General features: G+C 42.8%; 1 protein-coding gene and 1 long non-coding RNA gene across 2 annotated transcripts in view; one reads left to right on the top strand and one right to left on the bottom strand.

The window, feature by feature from the left end:
* The first annotated feature begins 288 nt into the window (after nucleotides 1-288).
* Nucleotides 289-17,304, top strand: LOC115469082. Its single transcript, XR_003941954.1, has 4 exons — nucleotides 289-837; nucleotides 7,382-7,391; nucleotides 10,746-10,755; nucleotides 17,294-17,304. It is a non-coding gene; the product is annotated as an uncharacterized LOC115469082 (long non-coding RNA).
* DNAJC3 (DnaJ heat shock protein family (Hsp40) member C3) overlaps nucleotides 5,696-26,641 on the bottom strand; it is a 114,508-nt gene continuing 93,562 nt past the window's right edge. The window contains exons 11-12 of the mRNA XM_030201371.1: nucleotides 16,132-16,280; nucleotides 5,696-7,008 (exon numbers count right to left, since the gene is read on the bottom strand). Coding sequence (XP_030057231.1) covers nucleotides 6,851-7,008; nucleotides 16,132-16,280 — 307 coding nt within the window. The 3' untranslated portion in view covers nucleotides 5,696-6,850. The remainder of the gene's footprint in view (nucleotides 7,009-16,131; nucleotides 16,281-26,641) is intronic.

Genomic DNA, 26,641 nt, shown 5'->3' on the forward strand with positions numbered 1-26,641 from the left:
ACTAACAATTGACCTTACTTTAAAAAATAAAAAAAAGTCAGATTATGACCAATTCCAGGTTTGTAGGGATACAAAAGATCAGTTGTTCACAGGCACAGATGATTGTGACTAGCAGAAATGAGGTAGTTTGAGCTGACAGATGGTGTATCACAGGGCAAAAACAGATGGGGCTCAAGGAGGACAAAAGTTGGCCTCAGGCTGCTTTAAACCCCTGGACTGTAGTTTGCCCACCTCTGATTTACATGTACAAATTGCATACACTTGATAAAACAGCACAGGCTCCAGTCACCATAAATATATTTATTAAATGTGAAAATATAAAGGTATCATATAAAAATAGTATCCATATTTCTACACACTTATGTGCAAGAAAAGAATGACTGTTAGAAGCAAATCTGAGTCCAACAAAAACATTCTAAATGATTGCAATGCTGAAAGTTTTTTTATCCTACGAGTTTCAAAAACTTGCCGTGAGACAAAACCACTTTTGTTTTAGTCAACTGTGCTACTCTCTTCTCTGTCAATATAGGCCAACTAATGTAAATGTAGTAGATGAGTAAAGACAAATAATCATATCCTAGTAGTTGGTGGCAATTTTGGTTTAGAAATGTGAAACATGAATTACATACAATAACCCTAACCTATATGCCAAACGTCAGTCCTCAAGGACCGCAAACAGCTCTGATTTAAAGGCCAAGTAAAATATATAAACTAACCAAATTAAAAATCAATAGAAATAAACCCCATTAATAGTCACAGTGTATGCCCTGAAAAAAACCAGACAAGTTGTAGCTGTCAAGTCTGGAGTTTGGGCTGGTAGTATAAGACTTAACTATAGTCTCTGTAAAAATTTCTGTTAACAGTGCTTGGGCAGGAAGCAGAATTCTGAAAAAAAAAAATCATTTTCAAACAGCAACGTTGTCTTGATGTTTAATAAAAAGTGGCTAACGCCTATGTTTACTAAGGTGCGCTATAAGCGCCTCAGCGGTTATAACGCATGTTAATGGTTTACGCGCATTAAATGCTAACGCACCCATAGAAATGTATAGGTACGTTAGCATATAACGCGCCTTAACTTTAAAGGCACGTTAAAAATGCTAACGCACCTTAGTAAACACACCCCTAAGTAAAAGTAGCCCTATTAATGTGTGTTAACACATCTCTGGGGCACTTTACTGAACAGGCTTTCTTGCAGAAGTACAAATATTAGATGAACCAAAAATAATGAATTCAGATCCTTGAGAACCATAACTAGGTTGGATTTTCAGGTTCTCTACTATACATTTGACACTAATCTCAATTATATCCAAATGCATTCATTACAGCTAGCCTACAAGTCACACCTAGCTGTTGCTTTCAAAAATGGAGCATGCTATTCACAGCATGATTGCTAAACAACTGGTATTAACCTAATGCAGGCCAATATTCAAAAGTTACCTATTTGTCAGCAGCTTGTGAACTTCTTTAGCCATGCATTTTAAACCTTATACATGTGAAGGCCAATTCTATGAAGTGGTGCCTGAAGTCTAGGTGCCCCAAGACCATGCGCTTAGCACCCATTCGATAATGGCCTCTTAATACCAAGATTCCATTATTGAATACTAGCGCAAGGTCCACATTGGTGCATCCATGGGTAGGCACATCCTCTTACAAAATTCAATGGCAAGCATAGGTTGGCACTAGAGAATGACACGAGGACAGGGACAAAGCCCATGAAGACAGGGACAAACTTTGTCCCCGTGTCACTTTCTACTTTGAAGCCTGTTAATGAACTGGACTGTTATTTATGTTTGATTGATGCAGACAATATTTGTATTTTTTTGAAAAACAAGCAAACATGCTGGCCACAGCTAGCAAAAATTGCGTGGGGGATCCTGTACATCCTGCTACCAGCACATCTCCTAAGAAGACATCTTCTATTGCAGGAGGAACTGTGGAAAACAGGAGAGCTAGACTGAATCCTGAGATTGTTGATGACTTCTTATCCACAGATTAAAAAATCATTAACAGTGCTTTACAGGGAATATTTCTCCCCTCTAGGGACAATTTCACAGGGTGGATTAGGATTCCTTGGGGTAGCAGAAGTCAGCTGTTGTTGGGGTTTAAAGGGTAGAGGGTGGTGGTGGTGGTGGGTGGGTTATTAAAGCTGCTAGTTATTATTGTTTTCTATTTGTAATTTATACACAACAGTTGCACAGCCTATTGTTTCTTTTTATACTTTAATAAAAAGATTTAAATATAAAATCATAAGTGTTTGAGGCTTCTGTGAATGAGAACAGAGTCCACGGGGATGGGGATGGAGACAGAACCCATGCAGATAGGATGGGGACAGGGACAAATTTTGTCCCTGTGTCATTCTCTGGTTGGCACCTAAGTGCACCAAAAGGTAGGTATAGTTTGTAGTAGTCTATAAACTATGTGCCTGACTGGGAGCCACATCCATGGCTCACCTGTGCTCTGCCCACATGCATTCTCTTGTAGTTAGACACTATGGCACTTGGGTTCTACCTTATAGAATAGTGCTTAGTGTACATAGGTACCTGTCAATTTAAGAGTGCCTACCTCTAGATGCCGCTTTATAGTACAAGGCTGGATAACTAACCAAAAGGCTAAGGGACCATTTTACGAAGGCACGCCTACACTTTTAGGCGTGCGCATAGGTCCATTTGCTCAGCGCGCCTAGAAAAAAAAAGGCATTTTGTACAAGAAAATGGACATGCGTCAAAATTAAAAACAACCACCCACTGACTTAGCAGTTCTCACACGCTAACCGGGCGGTAAGCGGCCAGCACATAAACTGCCGATTACAGCCAGGTAAGCATCATGCAGTAGAAAATATTTTCTACCGCGTGTTTTGGGCGCGTGTCAAAAATGGAATTGCCTGGGGCATGCGGTAGCCGGGCGGTAGTGCCAATTTTGATGCCCAAAGGCACCTACGCCGCTTTGTAAAAGGCCCCTAAATAGAATGGGACAGTGAGGGTGTGCCAAAACGTTTTCCAGAAAAAGGCAATATTCAGCCAATAATCCAGGTAACTTGTATGTTCCTTCTGTTCGTCTTTAGTCTATACACACTTGAATATTTAACGTGATGAGACCCACTTTTTGGAATACACTCCCCCACACCTTACGATTGGAATACTCTCTACCTGCCTTTAAGGCCCACTTACTTGGCAATGCCTTTGGCTCCAGCCCTACTTCGCTGACTGGAGGCTTAGATGGGGTTACATAACGGCGTCTCTGCTCTCTTGCCTCCTATCTACACCCTCCTCCGTCACCTTTGTAGTTCCATTTCTTTTCTAGTATGATAAAATGTTATATTGTATTGTATGGGTTGTCCCCCAGGCAGTATAAGCAAGTGTTAATAAACTTGGAAACTTTAGATCTGCTAAATAAATAATTGCTAATACAACAACTACCGTCCACATATTCAATGCTGCTACCTATACTTGTTCTGTCACTGAATATAGGTATTAATTTAAGTGCCAGCACTTAAATCAAATACAATCATTGTGCCAGCTGAAAATCCAGCCTATGGTTAGAAAAAGTCACATTACATTAAAAATTCAATGGTTTACAGCCTTCTTTAACAAAGTAGCGCCATGACGTATTAACATTTGGTGCATTGTAAATACAACCTTTAAATAATTATCATTTGTCGTCTCTGAATATTAAACCAAAAATAAAATTAGAATGCAACTGAATTAAAAAAGTGTGAATTTTAATTTCTAAGCTGATTGGTGTTTATTTTTTTGCCCCATTTAGAAATCTAGTTAGAGTTACATACAGGTATTATCCTGTAATAAAACGTTAACAGTTCATGTGGACTCAAGGATTTCTTTTTAAAAGGGAGTATGACGAAAATTACAAGATGTACTACACTTTTTATTTCACAATTAAAAAGAAAAGTAAAAATAGATCACCGTCACAAACAACAAAAATGAAGACTTGAATCAGAACAATAAAGCACAGAAACATAAAAAGATAACTTGCTATTGTGAGCAATCTATTATTTTAAATGGCACATAAATTAACCTTTTTCCAAAATACTGTAATTGGATCAGGCCCATAGGGTTTGATTCTCTGAGGTCTATTCTCTGGCTCAGTTGAGGATGTTGCAGAGACAGCTCCCACAGCCACTGAGGAAAGGCAGTCAGTCAACACATAATGGTCACCTCTAGTAGCCATATTTAGGGCTCATGATTGCAGTGTGATGGACTCAGCCCTGGAGAATGGCAATAGTCCAAGGACTGTAGCTGCAATGTAGGTTTAGAAAGGGAAATAAAATAAGTCTAAAAAGGGCAATGTAGATAAATCGTAAGCAGATGCCGAACCAGACTAGAGAAATCAGGAAAACACATCAACAGAACAAACGGCAACAGGAACCAGTATGGCAGAATACGATTGTCAACCACCAAACCCAACACAGCCACAGTTCAGCAAACTGCTGCATCAAGGGAACTGCAAACTATCAGGGCAGCAATGGAAATGCTTATTTCCTGGACTGCAATACATCAATAGGAATGACAATCTTAAATCAACAGTGTAAAAACTCAGGGGTCCTTTTACTAAGGCACACCTAAAGTGGCCCATGCTGGTGTCGCGCGTGTTTTGGATGCACACAGGTCAATTTTTCAGTACGCCTGGAAAAAGGGGGGTTTTTGTGGCCGAAAATGGACGTGTGGCAAAATTAAAACCAGCACGCGTCCATTTTCGGCCTAAGACCTTACCGCCACCCATTGACTTAGTGGTAAGGTCTCATGTGCTATTTTCTACTGCATGTTTTGGGCGCAAGTGAAAAATGGGATTACCATCCAGGGCACGCAGTAGTTCCAATTTGGCGTGTGTTGGACGCGTGTAGGCGGCTACGTGCCTTAGTAAAAGGGCCCCTTACATAGCTGAATTGTCAGCTTTGCAACCTGAATTGCTGATGCCTGAATTTTCACACAGTCAGTTCTTAGACTGAAATTCCTATTGATGTTTTGCAGTCCAGGATATAAGCCATTTTCATTGCTGCCCTACTATAGATTGGAAGTCTTCTGATGTTGGTGTTTGCTGAAAGGTGGTCATGTCAGGTATGGTTGATTGAAAAAAAAAATCCATGTTATTTTGCCATGTTGCATTCCCTGTTGGTATGTTTTTCTGGTTTCTCTACATCTGCTTAAAGGATATAAATAGGGCATTTGTGAATTAAGACTAATGGTGACGGATCCCAGTCCTGGCTCCATCTCAGCTGCAGGGTTAAAGAACCAAAATGGAACTGCTGTGTCAACTGTCTGCTCTTCCTCCCTTGCTAACACAACGAAACAAATACTGCGATGTCATAGCTTTTCAGCAGCCTTTGTCACTTAAACTTGAATTAAGTCATGATGAAATAACCTTATTCAGGAGCTGCATGTGTAACAAGCAAAAATGATTTGTCTTAATTTAAGACTTTACTGATACTAAAATGACCATTTCACTTTCCAATAGATACTGCTTCCATGAACAAGAAAATATCCTTTAAAGCCACTGGGCTTCAAGTAGAAGTTTCCAATATTAAGTTAATACATTAAAAGCACTTAGGGGGAGATTCTATATATGGTGCCTTAAAAAAATTGAACTAAGCATATTCTATAATCGCTGCCTAGATTTAAGTGCAGATTATAGAATACGCTTAGTTGATATTTCAGCGCCTAAAACTATGCGCATCCATTTACACCAATGAAAATGTGGCATAAATCCCTGTGTGTAGATTTAGGCGCACTAGGCCATATTCTATAACTACGCACGTAAACTTCAGAATGTTCACAAAACGCCCATTGCCCCGCCCATAACCATGGCCTTTTTTGCCTGCATGCGTTAGAAGTTAAGCGCACTAAGTTACAGAATACACTTAGCAAGTTGTGCACCTATTCTAATCAGTGCCAATTAGCGTTCATTATTGCTTGTTAAGTGCTGTTATCCGCACTCAGCTTGTTAAATTACACACACAGTTATAGAATCTGCTTGGATTGCGGCATGGATCCCAAGGCACACTATATAGAATCCCCAGGTTAATTTTTGAACTGAAAGTTTGTCTTGTAATAAATCCTCCAGAGACTGGGAAATACCTACTGTACCCCCAGTGTAACTTGCTTTGAGCTACAAAAAAAAAAAGGCATAATCCAAAATCAATTCAAACTGCTCAAAGATTGAGCTCCATAGGAGAAACTGTTCTATTTAAATTTATAATCAAGGCCTTATTTGTCACTCCTCTACTGGCAGCTACAACTAAAATATAAGTTCCGAGGCAACAAGATTAGCACCCTTCCAAATTCTGATGAGCTTGCTAGGTACAGTAGAATGAGTATAATTTCATTATTCATGCACTAAAAAAAAATGTCTGATGTAATAAGCACATTTGCACAGCTATGCTGCAAAATTTAACCCTGAGCTACAGTAAAAAGAGAGGCCCTTGACTATAACTATGATGATTTCACTTAGTAGTTCTCTCTGTAAGAACTGGTGTTGAGACTGTGCATTTTACATGTTTAAAATAAATCCAGTATCTCTTCTATTTATTAAAAAAAAAAACAAAAAAACAAACAATGGAAGGGTGAAAAGATAACTCAAGTAACTGAAGCTTAGGTGCCCACACACAATATTGTTAACATAGGAACTCTCAACCCCAGCGTTATTGCTAGAGCTAACATTATAAAATGATCACAATAAAAGTCTACTTTGCTAAGATGATGTACATTACACGGACAGAATTCTTCCACAGAGGGGATGCTGCCCACTCAAGATACTAAGAGCGATTTCAATACCCATAGGGCCTGTAATGAGTTTTTAATTTGTTCTATACAGATGAGCAGCAGCAAAATGTGCGTCTCTAATTAAAGTGGAATTTGAAATTAAAAGGTCCTCCTGAGCCAAAGGGGTTGAATCCCTGCCATTGATTCCAGCTTCTATGAAAATGGCTCCCTCCACCACCCTGCTGGTTCTCTGGGTCCAAGGGATCTTCTCCTGCATCAAATCGCTTCCTCATCTCTAAAAACAAAAAAATAAACATAGGCATGAAGATAAAAATCAGAACCTACTGTGACCAGAAGGGTAAATTACAACTTTGTATCAAAATAGAAAGGAATCCAGTTATAAATAGGATATTACATTTTCCACAAACAAAAACCCAATATAAAACACAATACACAAACTTCAACTCAGTTGAAAGGCCCAGAAGTAAAACTTGAGCCAAAAATGCTGACACACTTAGGGCCCTATTTATTAAGACGCGTTAACATTTTTAGTGAGTGTGTACAATTACTGCACGCTAAACACTAGAGACACCCATATATATGGGTGCCTTTAGCATTTAACGTGTGCTAAAAATGCTAGTGCAGCCTTAGCACTACTTAGTCTATAGGAATATTTTGGTGTCTAAGGGCCCCATTTACTGAGTAGTGTATTAGCTAAATTGATCATCTTTAAAGCATTTCATAATTTTCAAGAATTTGATTATCTACAGTAACACAATCTCTTCAGTCAACCATGGCCTGTCCAAGGGCCTCTTGTACAAAGCCGCACTTCCAATTCCTGCACGGCAAATGAGAGGAAGCCCATAGGAATTGAATGGGAATTGAACGGGAATCGGTAGCGTGGCTTTGAAAAACAGGCCCTTGGACAGGCCATGATTGACAGAAGAGATTGAGGTGTTACTGTAGACAATCAAATTAATTCTTGAAAAAGTTATGAAAGGCTTTAAAGATTATCAATTTAGCTAATACACTACTTTTAGGAAAAATTAATGAAAATTGTAAATGAATTTACAATTAGAGTCTTGTGAGAACTGGAAACCTGCTTGTTCTCGGAGAAAGAGAAGATACTTACCTGTAGCAGGTATCCTCAGAGGACAGCAGGTTTCACATTCTCACAATCCCGCCCACCTCCCCTTGGAGTTGTTTCTTCATAAATTTGTTTTATTTTTATGCTACTGTATTAAACTGGAGAGAAGCTCCCGAGGCACTGGGAGCAACGCCTGAAGCCACTGGGAGTCTTCGATGACATAGAAGGGAAAATGGCTCCGGCAAAATCAAAAGTTGAGATTGTGCCTGGAAAAAAAAAAGTAAAGGCACAAAAATAGTAAATCCGTCTGCGCAGGTCTAAATGGGGACTTACGACAAAAAAGCAAAGAAAACAAATGCAGGAACAAAAACTAGGGAAAATAAGAAAGGATTTATTTATTTTTTTAATAATGAAAGAAAACAAGAAAATAGCATCGAAATGCGGTTAAGGCTCTTCCCGGGCGTGTGAGGAGCAACGCAGAGCACAGCTGCTTCCTCTCGTGGAAAAGAACTGAAGAGAAGCAGATTTGCTGTGGGCAGGAAGGCGCTCTGCGCATGTGTGGTGGGACATGGCTCGCACCCCAGAAGGCTCTCAAAAGTTTTTCTATGGTGGCTGTGCCGAATCCTGGGTGACGTGGATCGTCTACCCACTTGTGAGAATTGGAAGCCTGTTTGTCCTCGGAGAAACAATTTCATAATGGTTGTTGGATCTCACCATGGAAACTTATGTGAACTGTTTGGTACAACAGATTTTGTTCAAGTTGTAATTACTGTGTAGATTAAGTTTTTTTTCCAGAAAATCTGTACTTCCGACTAATCCAAGCAGTGATTCTTATATATTTTGATTATTGTAATATCTGTTTGTTAGGCTTGCAGGATAAGCAGCTGCAAAGACTCCAGGGGCCCTGTTAGCACATGCTAACTCTAGAGACACCCATAGGAGTCTCTAGCGTTAGTGCATGCTAAAGACGCTAGCGCACCTTAGTAAACAGGGCCCCAGGTATTACAAAATGTAGTCACTAAGTTGATCTTACATGGAAATAGATCTCCCCCTATATGAGTTTTTGACAAGCTGTAAAAAAAAAAAACTTTGCTACTCCACTCTTAATTGTTGTATTACCTGTACGTTTTCATGATCATGTTTACACTTTCTGGTTTTGACTGAATTTTATATGTTGCTTGATTTTGATGCAACTTTTTGCTGTTACCCGCTTAGAACTTGGTGGTCAAGTAGAATACAAATGCTATTAAATTACCTGCTCATTTCCTTTCCTTGAGTCCTGCTTGACCAATCCAGATGATCCCAACCAGAAGATTGAGGCAGAGAATACTGCACTTTCAGTTATATCATCACTAGTATAAGTGGTGGTACAGCCCTGGAACTCACCAGTATATTATTGTCAAAGCAGACCTGAGTAAGCAAAGTCTCTGAACCTAGACACCCAGAGGATTGCAACATGTTGCTGAACTATCCAAGGATGAGATGGGATTTTGATTTAACATGCCTCTTCAGTTGTAGCTCAAGGCAAGTTACATTCAGGTTTACACTACATAAGTTTTGCTGTACTGAGATAGAAAAAAGGTCCATCAAGCCCAACATCCTGTTTTCAGCAAGTTCCTAGTGATCTCAAGAGTAAAATATTCTTAAACAAGCAAAAAATCTAAACAGTGGATTTCCCCAAGTCAACCTTAATATGGTTTATGGACATGTTTAAAAAAAAAAAAAAAAAAAAACAACTTTAAACACTGCCGCTTTTAGTACATTTTCTGGCAACAAATTCCAGAGTTTACTTATACATTGAGTGAAGATTATGTGACCATCTCTGGAAAAATAAGATCACTATTATTTTTTCCAATTTGTTCTGAATGTACTACTTAGTAACTTCACTGTGTGTCCCATAGTGCTTGTACTTTTCTAAGGTTCAATGTATTCACTGGGGATACACTTAGTCTTACCACGCAGATCCTGGGCTGGGCTAGCAGGACAAGGCAAGGAAATTAGTAGATAAGAAACTTTCATCCTCCTTATCCAACTAGACTAGTCCAGACTGAAAACATTTAGATAACCAAGATGAATACAGTGTGATATTCTAAGGCCTTCATTTTACAAGCCCTATCCACATTTGATACATGCATAAACTAGTATTTACATATTTATGCAAGATAAGTTCCCATTTTACAAAAAGCCACAAGTATCAAACCTAATTGCGTGCAAATGGCAAGAGGGTGTGGTGTGGGTGTGTTCCTGGTGGGATGAGAGCATGGCAAGTTCATAGACATTTATTTCTCCATTTCCATTACTTCACTGGAAGGATTGCCTCCTTAATCCTCGCTGGTTTTTGTCCATCCTCCCAAATGCCAAACTGGCAAGGGAAAACAGTCACTGTGACAGCATCAGGATGAATAATTGGTTGTGTTTCTAAGGTCACAAAGATAACAGGAGTAGAAAGAGAAGGAGATCTAGTTTTCAGGCATTTGAACAGACTTTGGATGAGGGCAAAAGCTAACGGCTAAGCTGCATGATCATCTGAAGAGGGGTGGGAACCATACTCTACATGGACAACCAAAAGATCGCAAGGACCCCCTCACTGAGCAAGTAAACTTTGGATGGCAGAAATGATATACAGAATTTCAATGTACCTCTGGTGTTCTGCCTCATTACTCTCAATGATTTGCAATGAGTGTAATCAGGGCTTTGTGCATTTTAATGGGAAAAAGTATGGCTTTCATGAGCTGGGTGAGAACGACGTTCAGATCCCATGACACTGGTGGAGGTTTGACTGGGAGCTTTGACAAAAGCAAAACCTCTCATGAAACGAACAACTAAAGGCTGTCCAGAGATAGGCTTACCTTCTACACGGCAATGATAAGCACTAATGCACTAAGGTGAACTCTTACAGAGTTGGTCTTAAGACCAGACTCTGACAAGTGTAGAAGGTATTCAAGCAGGGTCTGTGTAGGACAAGAAAGAGGATCTAGGGCCTTGCTGTCACACCAGATGGCAAACCTCCTCCATTTGAAAGAGTAACACCTCTTGGTGGAATCTTTCCTGGAAGCAAGCAAGACACAAGAGACACCCTCTGAAAGACACAAGGAGGCGAATTCTAAAATCTCAACATCCAGGCTGTGAGAGCCAGGGACTGGAAGCTGGGATGTAGAAGCGACCCCTCATTCTGAGTGATGAGGGTTGGAAAACATTCCAATCTCCACGGTTCCTCGGAGGACAACTCCAGAAGAGGGAACCAAATCTGATGCAGCCAGAAGGGAGCTATCAGAATTATGGTTCAGCAGTCTTGTTTGAGTTTCAGCAAAGTCTTCCCTATTAGACGTATGGGAGGATATACATACAGAAAGCCTGTTCCTCAATGCAGGAGAAAGGCATCTGACACTAGTCTGTTGTGGGCCTGAAGCCTGGAACAGAACTGAGGGACTTTGTGATTGATCTGAGTGGCAAAAAGATCCACCGAGGGGGTGCCCCATGCTCGGAAGATCTTGTGGACTACGCCCATGTTCAGTGACCACTCATGAGGTTGCATTATCCTGCTCAATCTGTCGGCCAGGCTGTTTACACCTGCCAGATAAGTGCCTTGGAGAAACATGCTGTGGCGGTGTGCCCAAAGCCACATCTGGATGGCTTCCTGACACAGAGTGCGAGATCCGGTGCCCCCCTGCTTGTTGGTATAATACATCGCAACCTGATTGTCTGTCTGAATCAATATGATTTGGTTGGACAGCCGATCTCTGAAAGCCCTTAGAGCGTTCCAGATCACTCGCAATTCCAGGAGGTTGATATGAAGACCTTTTTCCTGAAAGGACCAAGCTCCTTGAGTGTGAAGTCCATCTACATGAGCTCCTCACCCCAGGAGGGATGCATCCATCGTCAGCACTTTTTGCGGCTGAGGGATTTGGAATGGACGCCCAAAGTCAAATTTCATTGAATCATCCACCACAGCAAGCAGTTGGATCACATCTTCTAGACTTCCTGCAGCCTGATACCACTGGGAAGCTAGGGTCCATTGAGCTGATCTCATGTGTAGACATGCCATGGGAGTCATGTGAACCGTGGAGGCCATATGCCCCAGAAGTCAACATCTGACTAGCTGTAATCTGTTGAGACGCTTGAACCATAGACACTAGGGACAGGAGATTGTCTGCCCTTGCCTCGGTGATAAAAGCTCGAGCTGTCTTTGTGTTCAACAGTGCTCCAATGAACTCCAAATTTTGAACTGGGGTGAGATGGGACTTGGGATAATTGATCATGAACCCCAGTAGTTTTAGCACCTGAATAGTCATTCGCATGGCCTGTAGAGCACCCACCTCCGATGTGCTCTTCACCAACCAATCGTCGAGATAAGGAAGACATGCACTCCCAGTCTGCATAGCAACACTGCGACTACAGCCAGACACTTTGTGAATACCCTGGGTGCAGATGCCAGACCAAAGGGCAGTACACAGTACTGAAAGTGCTGTGTCCTAGCCGAAACCGAAGATACTTCCTGTGAGCATCGAGATATGGATGTAAGCATCCTTTAAGTGCAGAGAGCATAGCCAATCGTTTTCCTGAATCATGGGAAGAAGGGTGCCCAGGGAAACCATCCTGAACTTCTCTCGGAGTAGAAATTTGTTCAGGGCCCTTAGGTCTAGGATGGGACGCATCCCCCCCTCCCCGTTTTCTTTTGCAGAAGAAAGTACCTGGAATAGAATCCCAGCCCTTCTTCCCCTGGTGGAACGGGTTCAACCGCACTGGCCTTCAGAAGGGCGGACAGTTCCTCTGCAAGTACCTGCCTGTGCTGGGAGCTGTAAGAATGAGCTCCTGGTGGGCAATCTGGATGTTTGGATTCCAGATCGAGGGTGTATCCTAACCGGACTATTTGAAGAACCCACTGGTTGGATGTTATGAGAGGCCACCTTTGGTGAAAAAACATCAACCTTCCATAAATAAAGCAAATGAAAGAAGATATAATTGTGGTTGAAGGGAAAGTGAGAGAAATGGACACTGAAATAAAATCATTGGAAACACGGGTAAATAAGGTGGAAAAGGAACTTCAACAGACACAACTAGTACAAACTACGATGGTTAAAGATTTAGTGAACCTGAGGAGGAAGTCAGAGTATATGGGAAAATGCTTCACGTGGCAATAATTTGCGTCTTATAAATTTTCCTTTTCATCCTATGATTTTCCCAAGGGAAATGTTGAAGATTTATTATAAAGAATTTTTTGAAATAACTGAAGATTGTATTCCTCCAGTGTCACAGGCCTTTTACATTCCCTTAAAGACGGAGAAAAATCCTCAAGTTCAAGTGAATAATCAGTCGCTTGATCTGTCGGCTATTTTGGAAACATCTGATTCGGAACAAGTTGTATCATCCACTTTATTAGTAACGTTTGCGTTACTCACAGACAAGGTCTGGACATTGAAAAAAAAATTTCAAGTAAGGTCTTTTAGTACGAATATTTCCAGACCTGGCACGTGAGACACAAAAACGTAGACAGAAATTTCTACAACTGAAACAGGAAACTTTGCAACTTGGAGCAACTTTTTATTTAAAGTATCCTTGCAAGTGCTTGGTCTTGTATCAAACTGAAAAATATGTTTATTTTCAGCCTTCTCAATTATCCTCTTTTATTATATCAAAAAAGGTTTCTCAAGAAGTTGTTGTATCTAGCTTGTAAACGCTTCTGACTTGATCTAAGTTTGTTAAAATATTTTCCTTTTTGTTCTCCCTAGTTGGGTTATTGAACTCCAGAATTTGTGGACTTTTATGATGTTAATGAGGAATTTATTACCTATAAGTGAAAAATTTTTCTCTTTTATTTTTTTTTTCCTTGTGATAATATAACCATTTGCATTATTTTTCTGCCAAGTGTTGAAACTTGTAAAGTATATATATAAATGATAAAAAAAAAAAAAAAAAAGTACCCTGGTCAGGAACTTGCGACACGCCTTCTGCTGCCTGACCACCTGGCAAAAAGGCTCAGCCAACTCCGCAGGGAGTGCATCATCCAAGCTGGACAGTTGACTTTTCGAGTCCCGCAAGTGTATGCTCATAAAGAGCTGGTATGACTGGATCTTGGCAGCGAGTATAGCGGCCTGATAAGTCTTTCTCCCAAAAGAGTCAAGAGTCCTAGCTTCTCTGCCTGGGGGCACCAAAGCATAGTCTCTAGTATTCCTAGCTCTCTTGAGAGCAGAATCCAACACCATGGAATTGTGGGGTAATTGGGACCTCATCAATCCAGGTTCACCGTGGATCCGGTATTGAGACTCAGCTTTCTTGGGAACCACAGGGCCAGACAGAGGGGCGTCCCAGTTTCTCATAAGGGCTTCCTTCAGTACCTTATGGAAAGGGACTGTCACAGTCTGTTTAGGTGAAGAATAATCCAGGACTTCCAGCATGTCAAACTTGGGCTCATCCTCAACCTCCACAGGGAAAGGAATAGCCATAGCCATTTCCTGGACAAAAAAGGAAAAAGACAGACTCTCCGGTGGAGATAGTCTTCTTTCCAGCGGAGGAGAAGGGTCAGAGGGAATCCCAAAAGACTCATTGGAAGAGAAGTACCTGGGATCTTCCTCTGATTCCCATGAGCGCTCCTGCTCAGTGTCAGACACTACCTGTGTCAAGATATTCTGACACTGGACCTGTCTCGATGCCAAGGAATGATGTCCTCTATGGCGATGTTGAGAGGTCGACGCCCTATCCAACTGCGGCGAATCTCCCTCCACTGACGTCGAAGGGGAGTCGATCTGGGTGGCAGCCGATGCAGATGCCGCAGGCGGCACCGCAGTCAGAGACCTCACCACAGGTGAAGGGCCAGGCACCACTGCAGCAGATGGGAGAGAGGGCGCAAGCACCCCCGACACCAAAGCTGATTGACGCAGTAAGCCTTCCAGAAGTTCTGGAAACAAGGCCCGGATACGCTCGTCAAGAGCCGCCATCGGAGAAGGCTGTGGGGGGTCGGTGGAGCAGGCAGTGTCAGAATCCATGGAGGCTTGGGAGTAGGTACCGACTGCCAAGAGACCGACGTATCGGCACCTCCTGCACCGAGGGGGAGCGGTCCTCTCGGCGCTGACGCTTCTCGGGTGCCGACTCTCTCGACGCCCTAGAGCTCCTGGTACCGTGCGTCGAAGGAGAACGATGACCGTGCTTCTTAGCCTTCGCTCGACGCCCGTCATCGAGACTCTCCAGTACCGAAGAGGAAGACGTGGAATCCTCACGTTTCCTTGGGGTCGGGTCTGACGAAGGTTGGTCCCAGGGGGGCCTGCATAACAGGAGGCCTCAAGACAGGTGGAGACCCACTGGACACCTCACTGCTCCCAGCATGAGTTGGTCTCTCAGCAGCCATTACCTTGCTCCCTGACATCGATGCTCCTGTCGATGCCGCCGCCGCCGCCGACCTCGGTACCGATGTCGAATGTCCGGACTGAGCCCCAAAAAGCTTTTCCCGTTGGGCTTCGAGACGCTTGGGTCCGTTTCTTCATACGAAGACACAGACTACAAGTGGCTGGGCTATGGTCGGGCCCAAGGCACTGGCTACACCAAGCATGGGTATCGGTACCTGAGATGGTCCGGTTGCACAGAGTACAACGTTTGAAGCCGCTGGGTGTCTTCGATGATATGGAAGAAAACACGGCCTCAGTGAAATCAAACAACACGATTGTGCTAAAAAAGAAAGAAAGCACAAAAAAAAGCGGAAAAACCTGACCGCGTTGAAAAAGAAAGGAAACTAACAGGAAACAAAAAATATAAAGAAGTACGGGAACTAAAACTACTTTTTTTTTTTTTTTTTTTTTTTAACAATTTAAAAAAAAACAAAAAGAAACAAACTGAGTCTCTCAGAACTTTTTCCTGGGCCTAAGAGAGGAGCGACGCAAAAAACAAACTGCACCTCACCGCGGAGAAAAGGAAACTAGAGAGGCATGCTCGCGCAGCGGGCAGAAAAACGTTCGCACATCTGCGGTTCGTGTTGCTTGCGCGAGGGAACTCTCCAGAAAGACTTAGTTTTATTTTGCTTGCAAAAGTTGTGCCAATTCCTGGGCCGCCGCGGACATTGACCCAATTGTGAGAACAATCAGTCTGCTTGTCCTCGGACAATGTTCATTTATCATTTATGAAACTTGCTTTCTTTCAGAAAAAAAAAAAACTTGGTGCTTGCATACATATATAATTCTTAGAAAAAAAATAATTTCCCATCCTGTTCAGGAAAAAGATATAGCTTCAGTAGAATGATGCTCATTACAGAGTGCTGATAGGAGAAAATTTCTTCCACTTGATTTCATTATTCTAAAGGAAGAAAAGGGGAAAATCATTCTGAAGGGGATGAGAAATTCATACCTGGGTCAGTGAGGACTTCTTTTGCAGAGGCTATGTCGATAAATTTTTTCTCTGCTTCTTTCTTTTCTACTTCATCCTGAAAATTATCTGGATGCCACTGCTGTGCTAATTTTCTGTAAGCTTTTATGATTTCTTGTTTTTGGGCATTTCTGAAAAATAAAGCAAAACAGGAGTTTGTTGCACCTTCTATCTAGATTGTCTGGGACTAGGCTTTTTCTGGATTATAACAGTTTGATGATAGAAGTTTGCTGGTTAATGGAACACGAGCATAAACCCATGATTTTTAGATAGACATTTTCAGATAAAGAAGTTTCAGATGTAAAGATACTCTACCAGGGAAGTAGTGGAATCTGTCACAGGCTACATTTATACATATATATCATAAATGTGTGTGTGCGCACACATACACAATATGATAGACATATAAATAAATTTGAATGTGGATTATATATATATATATATATATATATATATATATATATATATATATATATATACACATACACGTAGCTCTTAGCTCTTAGAGAACGTGTCCGTTCTCCTGAGGCTAGACTAGCAGACTCGGTGGAGCTGAGGGAGACAGAGGTACATAGAGGAGACCTACAGGGATGTTGTAGAAAAGTCCCACCTCCAGTCTGGTAGCCCCTGTGCTACCTTGGAGGAGGGAGGTGTCCTAGAAGGAGAGCATCACCTTGGTGAAGTAGAAAGTACTCCTGTAGCCAGGACCTGCCCACCAGCGGATGTACTATCCTCTCGCACTGAGGATATGTCTCCAAGCGCTGCCCAGGAGGGAAAGGTTAAGTCAGCTGTTGTAGTTGGTGATTCGATCATTAGGCATATAGATAGCTGGGTGGCTGGTGGATGTGAGGATCGCCTGGTGACTTGCCTGCCTGGTGCGAAAGTGGCAGACCTCACTACCTTCTAGATTCTAGATAGTGCTGGGGAGGAGTCCGCTGTCTTGGTACATGTGGGTACCAATGACATAGGAAAATGTGGGAGAGAGGTTCTGGAAGCCAAATTTAGGCTCTTAGGTAGAAAGCTCAAATCCAGATCCTCTAGGGTAGCATTTTCTGAAATGCTATCTGTTCCACGCGCAGGGCCCAAGAGACAGGCAGAGCTCTGGAGTCTCAATGCGTGGATGAGACAATGGTGCAGGGAGGAGGGTTTTAGATTTGTTAGGAACTGGGCAACATTATGGGGAAGGGGGAGCCTATTCCGAAAGGATGGGCTCCACCTTAACCAGGGTGGGACCAGGCTGCTGGCGTCAGCATTTAAAAAGGAGATAGAGCAGCTTTTAAACTAGAAATGGGGGGGAAGGCCGACAGTGGCTCAAAAGCGCAAGGTTCAGGATAAGGTATCTTGCAAAGATACCTCACAAACTGGGAAGATAGGGTTTCTGGATAGTGAGGTTGCACAACAGACCGTGGTAGGCCAGGTGCCCTTAAATACAACTAAAGATCAGACAAAAGATGGCAAATCAGTAGTGTCCAGTACTAAGCATCAGGCAAATAGGAACAACAAACATACTCTGAAATGTCTATATGTAAATGCTAGGAGTCTAAGAAATAAGATGGGAGAGTTGGAATATATTGCACTAAATGAAAAATTGGATATAATAGGCATTACTGAGACCTGGTGGAAGGAGGATAACCAGTGGGACACTGTCATACCGGGGTACAAAGTATATCGAAGTGATAGGGTGGACCGGACTGGTGGAGGGGTAGCATTGTATATTAACGAGAACCTTGAGTCAGATAGATTACAAATTCAGCAGAACACAAATCACACCTTTGAATCATTGTGATAGGAGTGTACTACCATCCGCCTCGCCAGGATGAACAGGTAGACGCAGAAATGATAAAAGAAAATCAGAGACGCAAACAAAATGGGCAATGTGATAATAATGGGTGACTTTAATGGGTAAATGTAGCATCGGGACACGCTAGAGAGGTACAATTCCTTGATGAAATCAAGGACAGCTTTATGGAGCAGCTGGTGCAGGAGCAGACGAGAGAAGGAAAAATTCTAGACTTGGTCCTTAGTGGAGCGCATGATCTGGTGAGGGACGTTATGGTACTGGGGCCGCTTGATAACAGTGATCATAATATGATCAGTTTTAATATCGACCTTGAAGTAACTATACACAGGAAGTCAAATACGCTAGCGTTTAACTTTTAAAAAAAGGAGACTATGATAAAATGAGAAGAACGGTGGGAAAAAAAAAAAAAAAAAAAAACTTAGGGGGACAACTGAGAGGGTAAAAACTGTACCATCCTGGAGGCCCAGGCCAAACATATTCCACTAATTAGAAAAGAAAGACGGAACTCCAAAAGACAGCTAGCCTGGTTGAAAAGTGAGGTGAAGGAAGCTATTAGGGCTAAAAGAAACGCCTTCAGAAAATGGAAGAAGGAACCGTCTGAAAACAACAAGAAGCAGCATAAGGAGTGTCAAAGCAAATGCAAGGTGCAGATAAAGAAGGCTAAGAGAGATTACGAAAAAAAGATAGCATTAGAGGCAAAAAAACATAGTAAAAATGTTTTTCAGTATATTAAAAGCAGGAAGCCGGCAAAAGAATCAGTTGGGCCGCTGGATGACCGAGGGGTAAAAGGGGCGATCAAGGAAGACAAAGACATAGCGGAGAGACTGAATGAATTCTTTGCTTCGGTCTTCACCGAGGAAGATTTGGGTGGGATACCGGTGTCGGAAATGGTATTTCAAGCGGACAAGTCGGAGAAACCTACTGACTTCACGGTAAACCTAGAGGACGTAATGGTGCAGTTCGGCAAACTGAAGAGTAGCAAATCTCCTGGACCGGATGGTATTCATCCTACAGTACTGATAGAACTGAAAAATGAGCTTGCGGAGCTACTGCTAGTGATATGCAATTTATCCTTAAAATCGAGCGTGGTACCGGAAGATTGGAGGGTGGCCAATGTAACGCCCATTTTTAAAAAAGGTTCCAGGGGAGATCCAGGAAATTATAGACCGGTGAGTCTGACATCGGTGCCGGGGAAAATGGTAGAGGCTATTATTAAAAACAAAATTACAGAGCACATCCGAGGACATGGATTACTGAGACCGAGTCAGCACGGCTTTTGTGTGAGGAAATCTTGCCTGATCAAGTTACTTCAATTCTTTGAAGGAGTAAACAAACATGTGGACAAAGAGCAGCCAGTTGATATTGTATATCTGGATTTTCAAAAGGCGTTTGACAAGGTACCTCATGAAAGGCTACAGAGGAAATTGGAGGGTCATGGGATAGGAGGAAAAGTCCTATTGTGGATTAAAAACTGGTTGAAGGATAGGAAACAGAGAGTGGGGTTAAATGGGCAGTATTCACAATGGAGAAGAGTGGTTAGTGGGGTTCCTCAGGGGTCTGTGCTGGGACCGCTGCTTTTTAATATATTTATAAATGATTTAGAGATGGGAGTAACTAGCGAGGTAATTAAATTTGCTGACGACACAAAATTATTCAAAGTTGTTAACTCGCGACAGGATTGTGAAGAATTACAGAAGGACCTTGCGAGACTGGGAGACTGGGGGGCTAGATGGCAGATGACGTTTAATGTGAGCAAGTGCAAGGTGATGCATGTGGGAAAAAAGAACCCGAATTATAGCTACATCATGCAAAGTTCCACGTTAGGAGTTATGGACCAAGAAAGGGATCTGGGTGTCGTCGTCGATAATACACTGAAACCTTCTGCTCAGTGTGCAGCTGCGGCTCGGAAAGCGAATAGAATGTTGAGTATTATTAGGAAAGGTATGGAAAACAGGTGTGAGGATGTTATAATGCCATTGTATCGCTCCATGATGTGACCGCACCTTGAGTATTGTGTTCCATTCTGGTCGCCGCATCTCAAGAAAGATATAGTGGAATTGGAAAAGGTGCAGCGAAGGGCGACTAAAATGATAGCGGGGATGGGACGACTTCCCTATGAAAAAAGACTAAGGAGGCTAGGGGTTTTCAGCTTAGAGAAGAGACGGCTGAGGGGAGACATGATAGAGGTGTATAAAATAATGAGTGGAGTGGAACAGGTGGATGTGAAGCGTCTGTTCGTGCTTTCCAAAAATACTAGGACTAGGGGGCATGCGATGAAACTACAGTGTAGTAAATTTAAAACAAATCGGAGAAATTTCTTCTTCATACAACGCGCAATTAAACTCTGGAATTCGTTGCCGGAGAACGTGTTTCTATGAGAAAGATGTCTTTCTCATAAAAACATCCAATATTAGACGTCCTTAACTGCCCATTGCAGAAACGTCCAAAATTTGGCCCTCCTCAACTTCCCCGTCACAGAACCATCCAAATTTTGGACGTCCTGAACGCCTCCCTTCGAGCCTCCTTCCCTCCCTGTGTCCCGCCCTTGTCTGACGCAACTTCCACAAGGGCAGGACGCAAGGAGACGTTCTGCTGCCTGCAGCGCTGCTTTCACGGAGGTGAAACTGCGATTTCAATGCAGAGGGCCTGGCCCGGTGGCGGACAGAGAGGGGAAGCGGCGGCGACCTGGGGGGGTGGGGTGGAGTGGGGGAGCAGTGGCTCCGGCGACCTCGGGAGGGGGGGGTGGAGGGGGGAGCAGCAGTGGAAGCAACCTCGGGGGGGGGGGGGGGGTGGCGGCGAGGGCGGCAGAGGCGGGGCCCCGGGGGAGGCCTTGGCCCAGCCCAGTCTCTCGGCGGCCCTGGGTGGAGATGGTGGTGCGTGTGGAGGAAGGGCTAAAGCTGCTCCTGCAACGTTCCAATGTCTCTCACTGTGTTCGTAACCATCTCCTGATGTCAGGCAAGCAGGCTTCTACTGCAGGAGAGTGACGTCAGGAGATGGTTACGAACACAGGGAGACACATTGGAACGTTGCAGGAGCAAATTATTATATTATATATAGATATACACACACACACACATATATATAGTGCAATCCGCTTAAGTGCAAGGGTCTGGGACCAAAGAAATACATGCAGCTAACCGGAGAGTGCACTTAACCGTTGTGACCCAAAGAAGCTTGACATCTTATAAATATATGTACAGTACTGATTATACGTACAGTATACAGTCTCCATTAACTAACGTTAGGCTTACTTCAAGTAATCAGTCATAGTCCTCTGTACACTCTTGTGTCTGTGAGTTCCATAGACTACGTCTGCCAGACAGTAAAAACTGTCCTGGCACTGACATCCAGTAGCCTCCAGATAGGCCCGCACGGTGCTGAGACTCTCCAGCGCTCTTGCAAAAGTGACAGGAGGTTGTTGAATTTTGTCAGCATGTGCCTCGCTGCTCATTTCATCATCTGTTTCATCATCATCCATTGCCTGCGTGTAGGCGCATATCTTGACATCAGTGCTGTCATCAGCTGTTTGTGGCTCATAATCAACAGCTACGTAGTGATGAAACTCCTCTTCAGTAATACCAGCTGGGATGTCAATAGCCTGTTCATCTGACGCGTTTGCAACAGCTGCATCTGTTTCATCCCTCTCCACATCCTTAACAAAGCTTGCCCGCTTGTAGCAGTTCACAATGGTTGCCTGTGTAACATGATTCCAGGCTTCTTTCTACTAAGTAGGGAATCCAACAGTGATAGATTACAAGCCAGTTCAACAGCACGTTTATCCTTGCCAGTCTGGTCATCCATAACTCTCATCAGACGACGTAGCACAAGAGCCCGATAATGTTGTTTGAAATTGGCTATTATGCCCTGATCCATAGGATGGATCAGAGAGAGGTAGTGTTGGGTGGCAGGAAGACCACCTTGACGTTAGACAGCCTGACATCATCACTGTGTGCAGCACAATTATCACAAAGCAACAAAATTTGACGCTTTTGTGCCTGCATTCTAGTGTCTAACTTCTTTAGCCACTGCTTCCAAATTTCCTCAGTCATCCATGAATTTGCATTAGCCTCGTATTAAACAGGAACTCGCTTAACATTCTTGAAACAATGGGGCTGTTTGCTCTTTCCAATGACAAGTGGTTCCAACTTCTCACTCCCATCCATATTGCAGCAAAGGAGGATCGTCAATTGGTCTTTCAATGTTTTACTTCCTGTAGTTTCGGCTTGCTGAATGCAAGTGTTCCATCAGGAATCATTCTCCAGTAGAGACTGTTTTTGTCACCATTGAAAATGTCACGAGGTGCAAACTCGTTCAAGATGGTAGGAAGAACTGAAACAACCCAATTTTCAGCACCAAAGTCATCAGCGTCTTGTTTTTCACCATGCTGTTTCTTGAATTTTATGTTGTTGTTCCTCTCCTTCCATCTTTCCAACCATCCAACAGTGGCTTTGAATTCAGTTAGTCCAAGACTTTAAGCTAGTTGATAGCTTTCTCTATAAGCAGTGGACCACTGACAGGAAACTGTCTGCTCCTGACTTGAGAAAACCACCGAAGAGCATCTTCTACATCATCAGCTTTTCCCGCCCGTTTTCCTGTATGGATTTGTATTGTTTTACCAGTCTTCCAGAAGCTGATCTTTCTGCTTCAAGATACGTGAAATTTGACTGGGATTCACACCATGTTTGACTGTTTGTTTTCTAATTTTTTAAAGAACTTCTATTCATTCATCCAGTGTTAAAGTCTTACAGTTGCATGACGATGACGACTCCAGTGTACAATTTAACAACATTCTTTCGCTTATTCTGCCAGTGGCAGTTAAACGAGATTTCAAATTTACCACCCCTTTGTCACGTGCCAATCAGCTTCCATATTCCGTGCATGCGCTTATGCAGAGTCTTTCCTGCAGAGGAGCGGTCTTAAACCATGCATATAAGCGAATCTTGCACTTATCAGTGGTGCACTAAATCGAAGTTTGTCCCCATAGAAATTGATGGCGCCAAAAACGGGACCGAAGTATGGCACGCACTTAGAGCATGCACTTATCCGACATACACTTAAATGGAGTGTACTGTATATACAGTGTGTGTGTGTGTATGAATGTATATCTTGTTTGAAGAAGACTATACTACACAACCTCTTCACATCCCCTACTTTTCTACAGTTCTGTAAGAAGTACCCCTGTAGCCAGGGCTGGCCTCTGGAGCAAGATGTACTGACCCAGGGTACTGACGCTCAAAAGCCTTACCTGACAAGCTCACTCTTCACAACAGAACTTGTCTTGGCTGTCCCCCTACCTCACCAAACACAATTGCAGGAGGAGGACAAAGAGGTGCAAACTAAGACTAGAGGTCTCACCCCTGGTTTCCATGCTACTTTCCTGTCGCTCCCACTGTCCACTTCAAATAGCTTTCTCACCACACACCCCTTATTTCCCCATGCCAGCAGTTGAAGAAACATTTCATTCATTGTCATCTACACGGTGTCTGGGGGAAAAAAAGGGACCCCTCTCCCAACATTTTTCCAAATAACCCAAAAACGTCCTACTGCAGCCAAAACGTCTGCCTCAAATTCAAGAGACTTCCGAGTACTTTATATTTTAACAGGATGAAGCTCCAGCGTATTGAGCTTGCAAAACAGTTGAGCTCTTAATTAATGAGAGCTCAGAATTCATTGAGCTAACAGCTCAGTGGTGTTGACTTCATGAATGAGTCAGCATTCAAAGAGGACACTTTGAACACAAATTATGAATTACAAAAAGAAAAGCCCATTATACTAATGTATTTTCTAAGGTCATACTAAATGTTGAAACAACTGCAAAGTATTTTGAAACTATGTAAGGGTCCCATTTTTTCTGGACATTATGTACTTCTACCAAAGCTTCTGCCAAGGTTGGAGATGGGAGAGAAGAAACTTCAGAGATCTCAGAGGTGATCAAATGGGAGAAAGCATCAATATTCAAAACTTAATGGTACATAGGGAATAGAATTACACATTTTGCAGGAAAATAATGACTAAAGTTTTCACAAAATTTCAGAAAGCGCCCCGAATGGTTAAACCTACAACTTGTTTGCCATTTTACAGTGGCAAAAGATGGGTTGGTACATAGACTCTGTTGAATTATAAACACATCCTTAGTGATAGGAATTTTCCTGGGTGCTTGGGAAAAAAATGTGGTGAGGCTATTGCTTAAGAAAACATTGCATGACCCTGAAAAAACAAACTAGGAAGGAAGTGATGTCACGATAATTGCTGCCTAGACAGATAGCTCCTTCATTTCCCAGCTTATTAATTGCATCCTTCAACACCTCTTTGGGCGAACAACGCTAAAATAGGGAACTGAGGCCAAAGGTGCCAGTGATCCCGAGTAAAAATCCGGCTTCTGCGCGTAAAAAGGGTGAGTGTCATTCAGTCCGCCAGTCTGGAAAAACGGTGCAGCGCCACATGTCGCCGGCTCTCCCCTCACTCTGACTGACTCAGCAGTGTCCGTTGTGGACACCTCAACGAATCAGACTAAACGGCTCATCGCAGACAGTACAACCGTGCCTGGCTGACATCAGGGCTGAAATAAAAATTTTCAAGGAGGAAATACTGGACAAGATGGAAGTTATTAGAGTTGATCTATGGGAGCTGGGAGGCCGACTCGAGGAATTGGAAGCGCGTGTTGATGAGCACTCAGAGCAGCTTACACGATCTGATGCCCATTTTACACAGGTCTCGGACCAGATGGAAGAATTACAATACAAACGCGATGATTTGGAGAACCGGGGACCCAGGAAGAATCTCCGATGTTTCGGAATCTGGCAATTTGGAGAACGTCCACACGGTTGTGCGCCATATTTGTGAGCAGCTCCTTGGTGAAACCGGTGGATCGGAGAACAGAGTGCTTGAATGAGCACATAGAGCGCTGGGTGCGAGACATTGTGGTACGATTTGCTAAATTTGCTGATAGAGAAAGTCTGCTGCAAAGGGCCAAGCAGGTGCCTAGCTTGGAGTACAATGGCACTAAGGTGACTGTGTTTCAGGATCTCTCTCAATTTACCCTGTCACAGCAACGAGCACTGAAGCCGGTGTTGGAATTGTTAAACAAAGGGAAAATTGTGTATCACTGGTCATTACCCTTTGCATCGTGTTTCACTATTCAAGGAAAACCATACAGGGTCTGTCAAATGGAAGAGGTATGGAAGATTTTGTTGGACACAGGGGTAACAAATGTCCCGATGCCTAAGGCGACATTGGCGCCATCGACGCCATCGACAAGAGTAAACTTCAACAGTGGCAGAGAGTTTCATCTAAAAAAATAAGAAGGCTGATAAGTTTGGTTGACTGCTTCAGACTATCCTATATACTGAGAACGACTAAATAATAGCTTTGCTGGACTTGAAGTAGTATTCAAATTCAATTCTGTAAACATTACGGTATTATGAAGGGGGGCTCTCCTCCCCTTTTTTTTCCTTCCGTTGTTGCTACATGAATGAGTATTTTGATGGGATGTTGGGAAATTAGGATGTTGTGTGTTGCTTGTGGGTTTAGCTGGGGATGAATTGGGTGAGTGGGGAGGAGGTTTGTGTGGTTATTTTGGGGTAAGGGGTTAGTTCCTTGTTTGCCCATTCAGGTTGGGGTAGGAGGCGGGGTTGGGCTGGGAGGGTAGAGGGGGGTTATCTTCTCCCCCCCCCCCCTTTTCTTTCTCTTCTCTTCTTCCTGGGGCAGGATAAGCCTAAGACATGGGATGAGAAGACTTGTGTGGGGTGTATGTTTCGGGTGTTTAAGCCACAGTACAGGTATAATATAAGTAGCGAGAGGAGGTTCAGACTGATTACAAATGAGTGGTAAGGTGAAAATACTCTCCTATAACGTTAAGGGTTTGAACTCCCCACAGAAACGCCACAAATTATTTAGAGAAATTTCCCATTTTGGTCCTCAGGTGGTATTGTGACAGGAGACTTACTTCAAGAGAGAACATGAGAAATTTTTTTGACTCATCCTCACTTCCTCCATGTTTACTGTGCTTCTGCAGGGGGGTGGCTCTAAGAAACGAGGTGTCACTATTTTGATTCATTCTTCTCTTCAGGTCCAAGTTGATCACATAAAGAGAGATCCTTCTGGTAGATATGTATTTATAAATCTGCTTCTCAATAATTTGGAAGTAACTTTAGCTTCTATATATGCTCCTAATGTATCTCAGGAGGGGTTTCTTCGCAATCTGAGACTGAAGTCTTCTGCTTTCCATAAAGGTCACCTTATTCTTGGTTGAGATTTTACTACTACTCTTCATCCAGCCATTGACAAATCTAATTCTCCTCTGGCTAATGATTATAAGATTGCAAAGACTTTTGGTGTTTTTGTTCCGAGACTTGGGACTATACGATGCTTGGTGCATGTGTCGTTCTTCGGCCCATGATTATACATTTTATTCTCATTTACATGATTCATATTCTACGATTGATTATGTATTGATGGATGTTCGGCTGGTGGAGGGGGGGATTGAGGTTGGAACAGGGAATATTACTATATCGGACCATGCACCTGTTTGGGCCACAATCTCCTCGTTAGGTGATAGTCCCAGGGATGGAAGGTGGACTTTAAATACAAACTTGTTAAAGGAAGATGAGGAGTATTTAGAGACTAATCTACATTCGGTTTCCTCTCTAGGGGGGTGATGTGGAATGCCTGAAAAGTTGTAACCAAAGGCTA

This window comes from Microcaecilia unicolor, chromosome 4 (genome assembly GCF_901765095.1).
Source record: "Microcaecilia unicolor chromosome 4, aMicUni1.1, whole genome shotgun sequence".
Classification (NCBI taxonomy): Eukaryota; Metazoa; Chordata; class Amphibia; order Gymnophiona; family Siphonopidae; genus Microcaecilia; species Microcaecilia unicolor.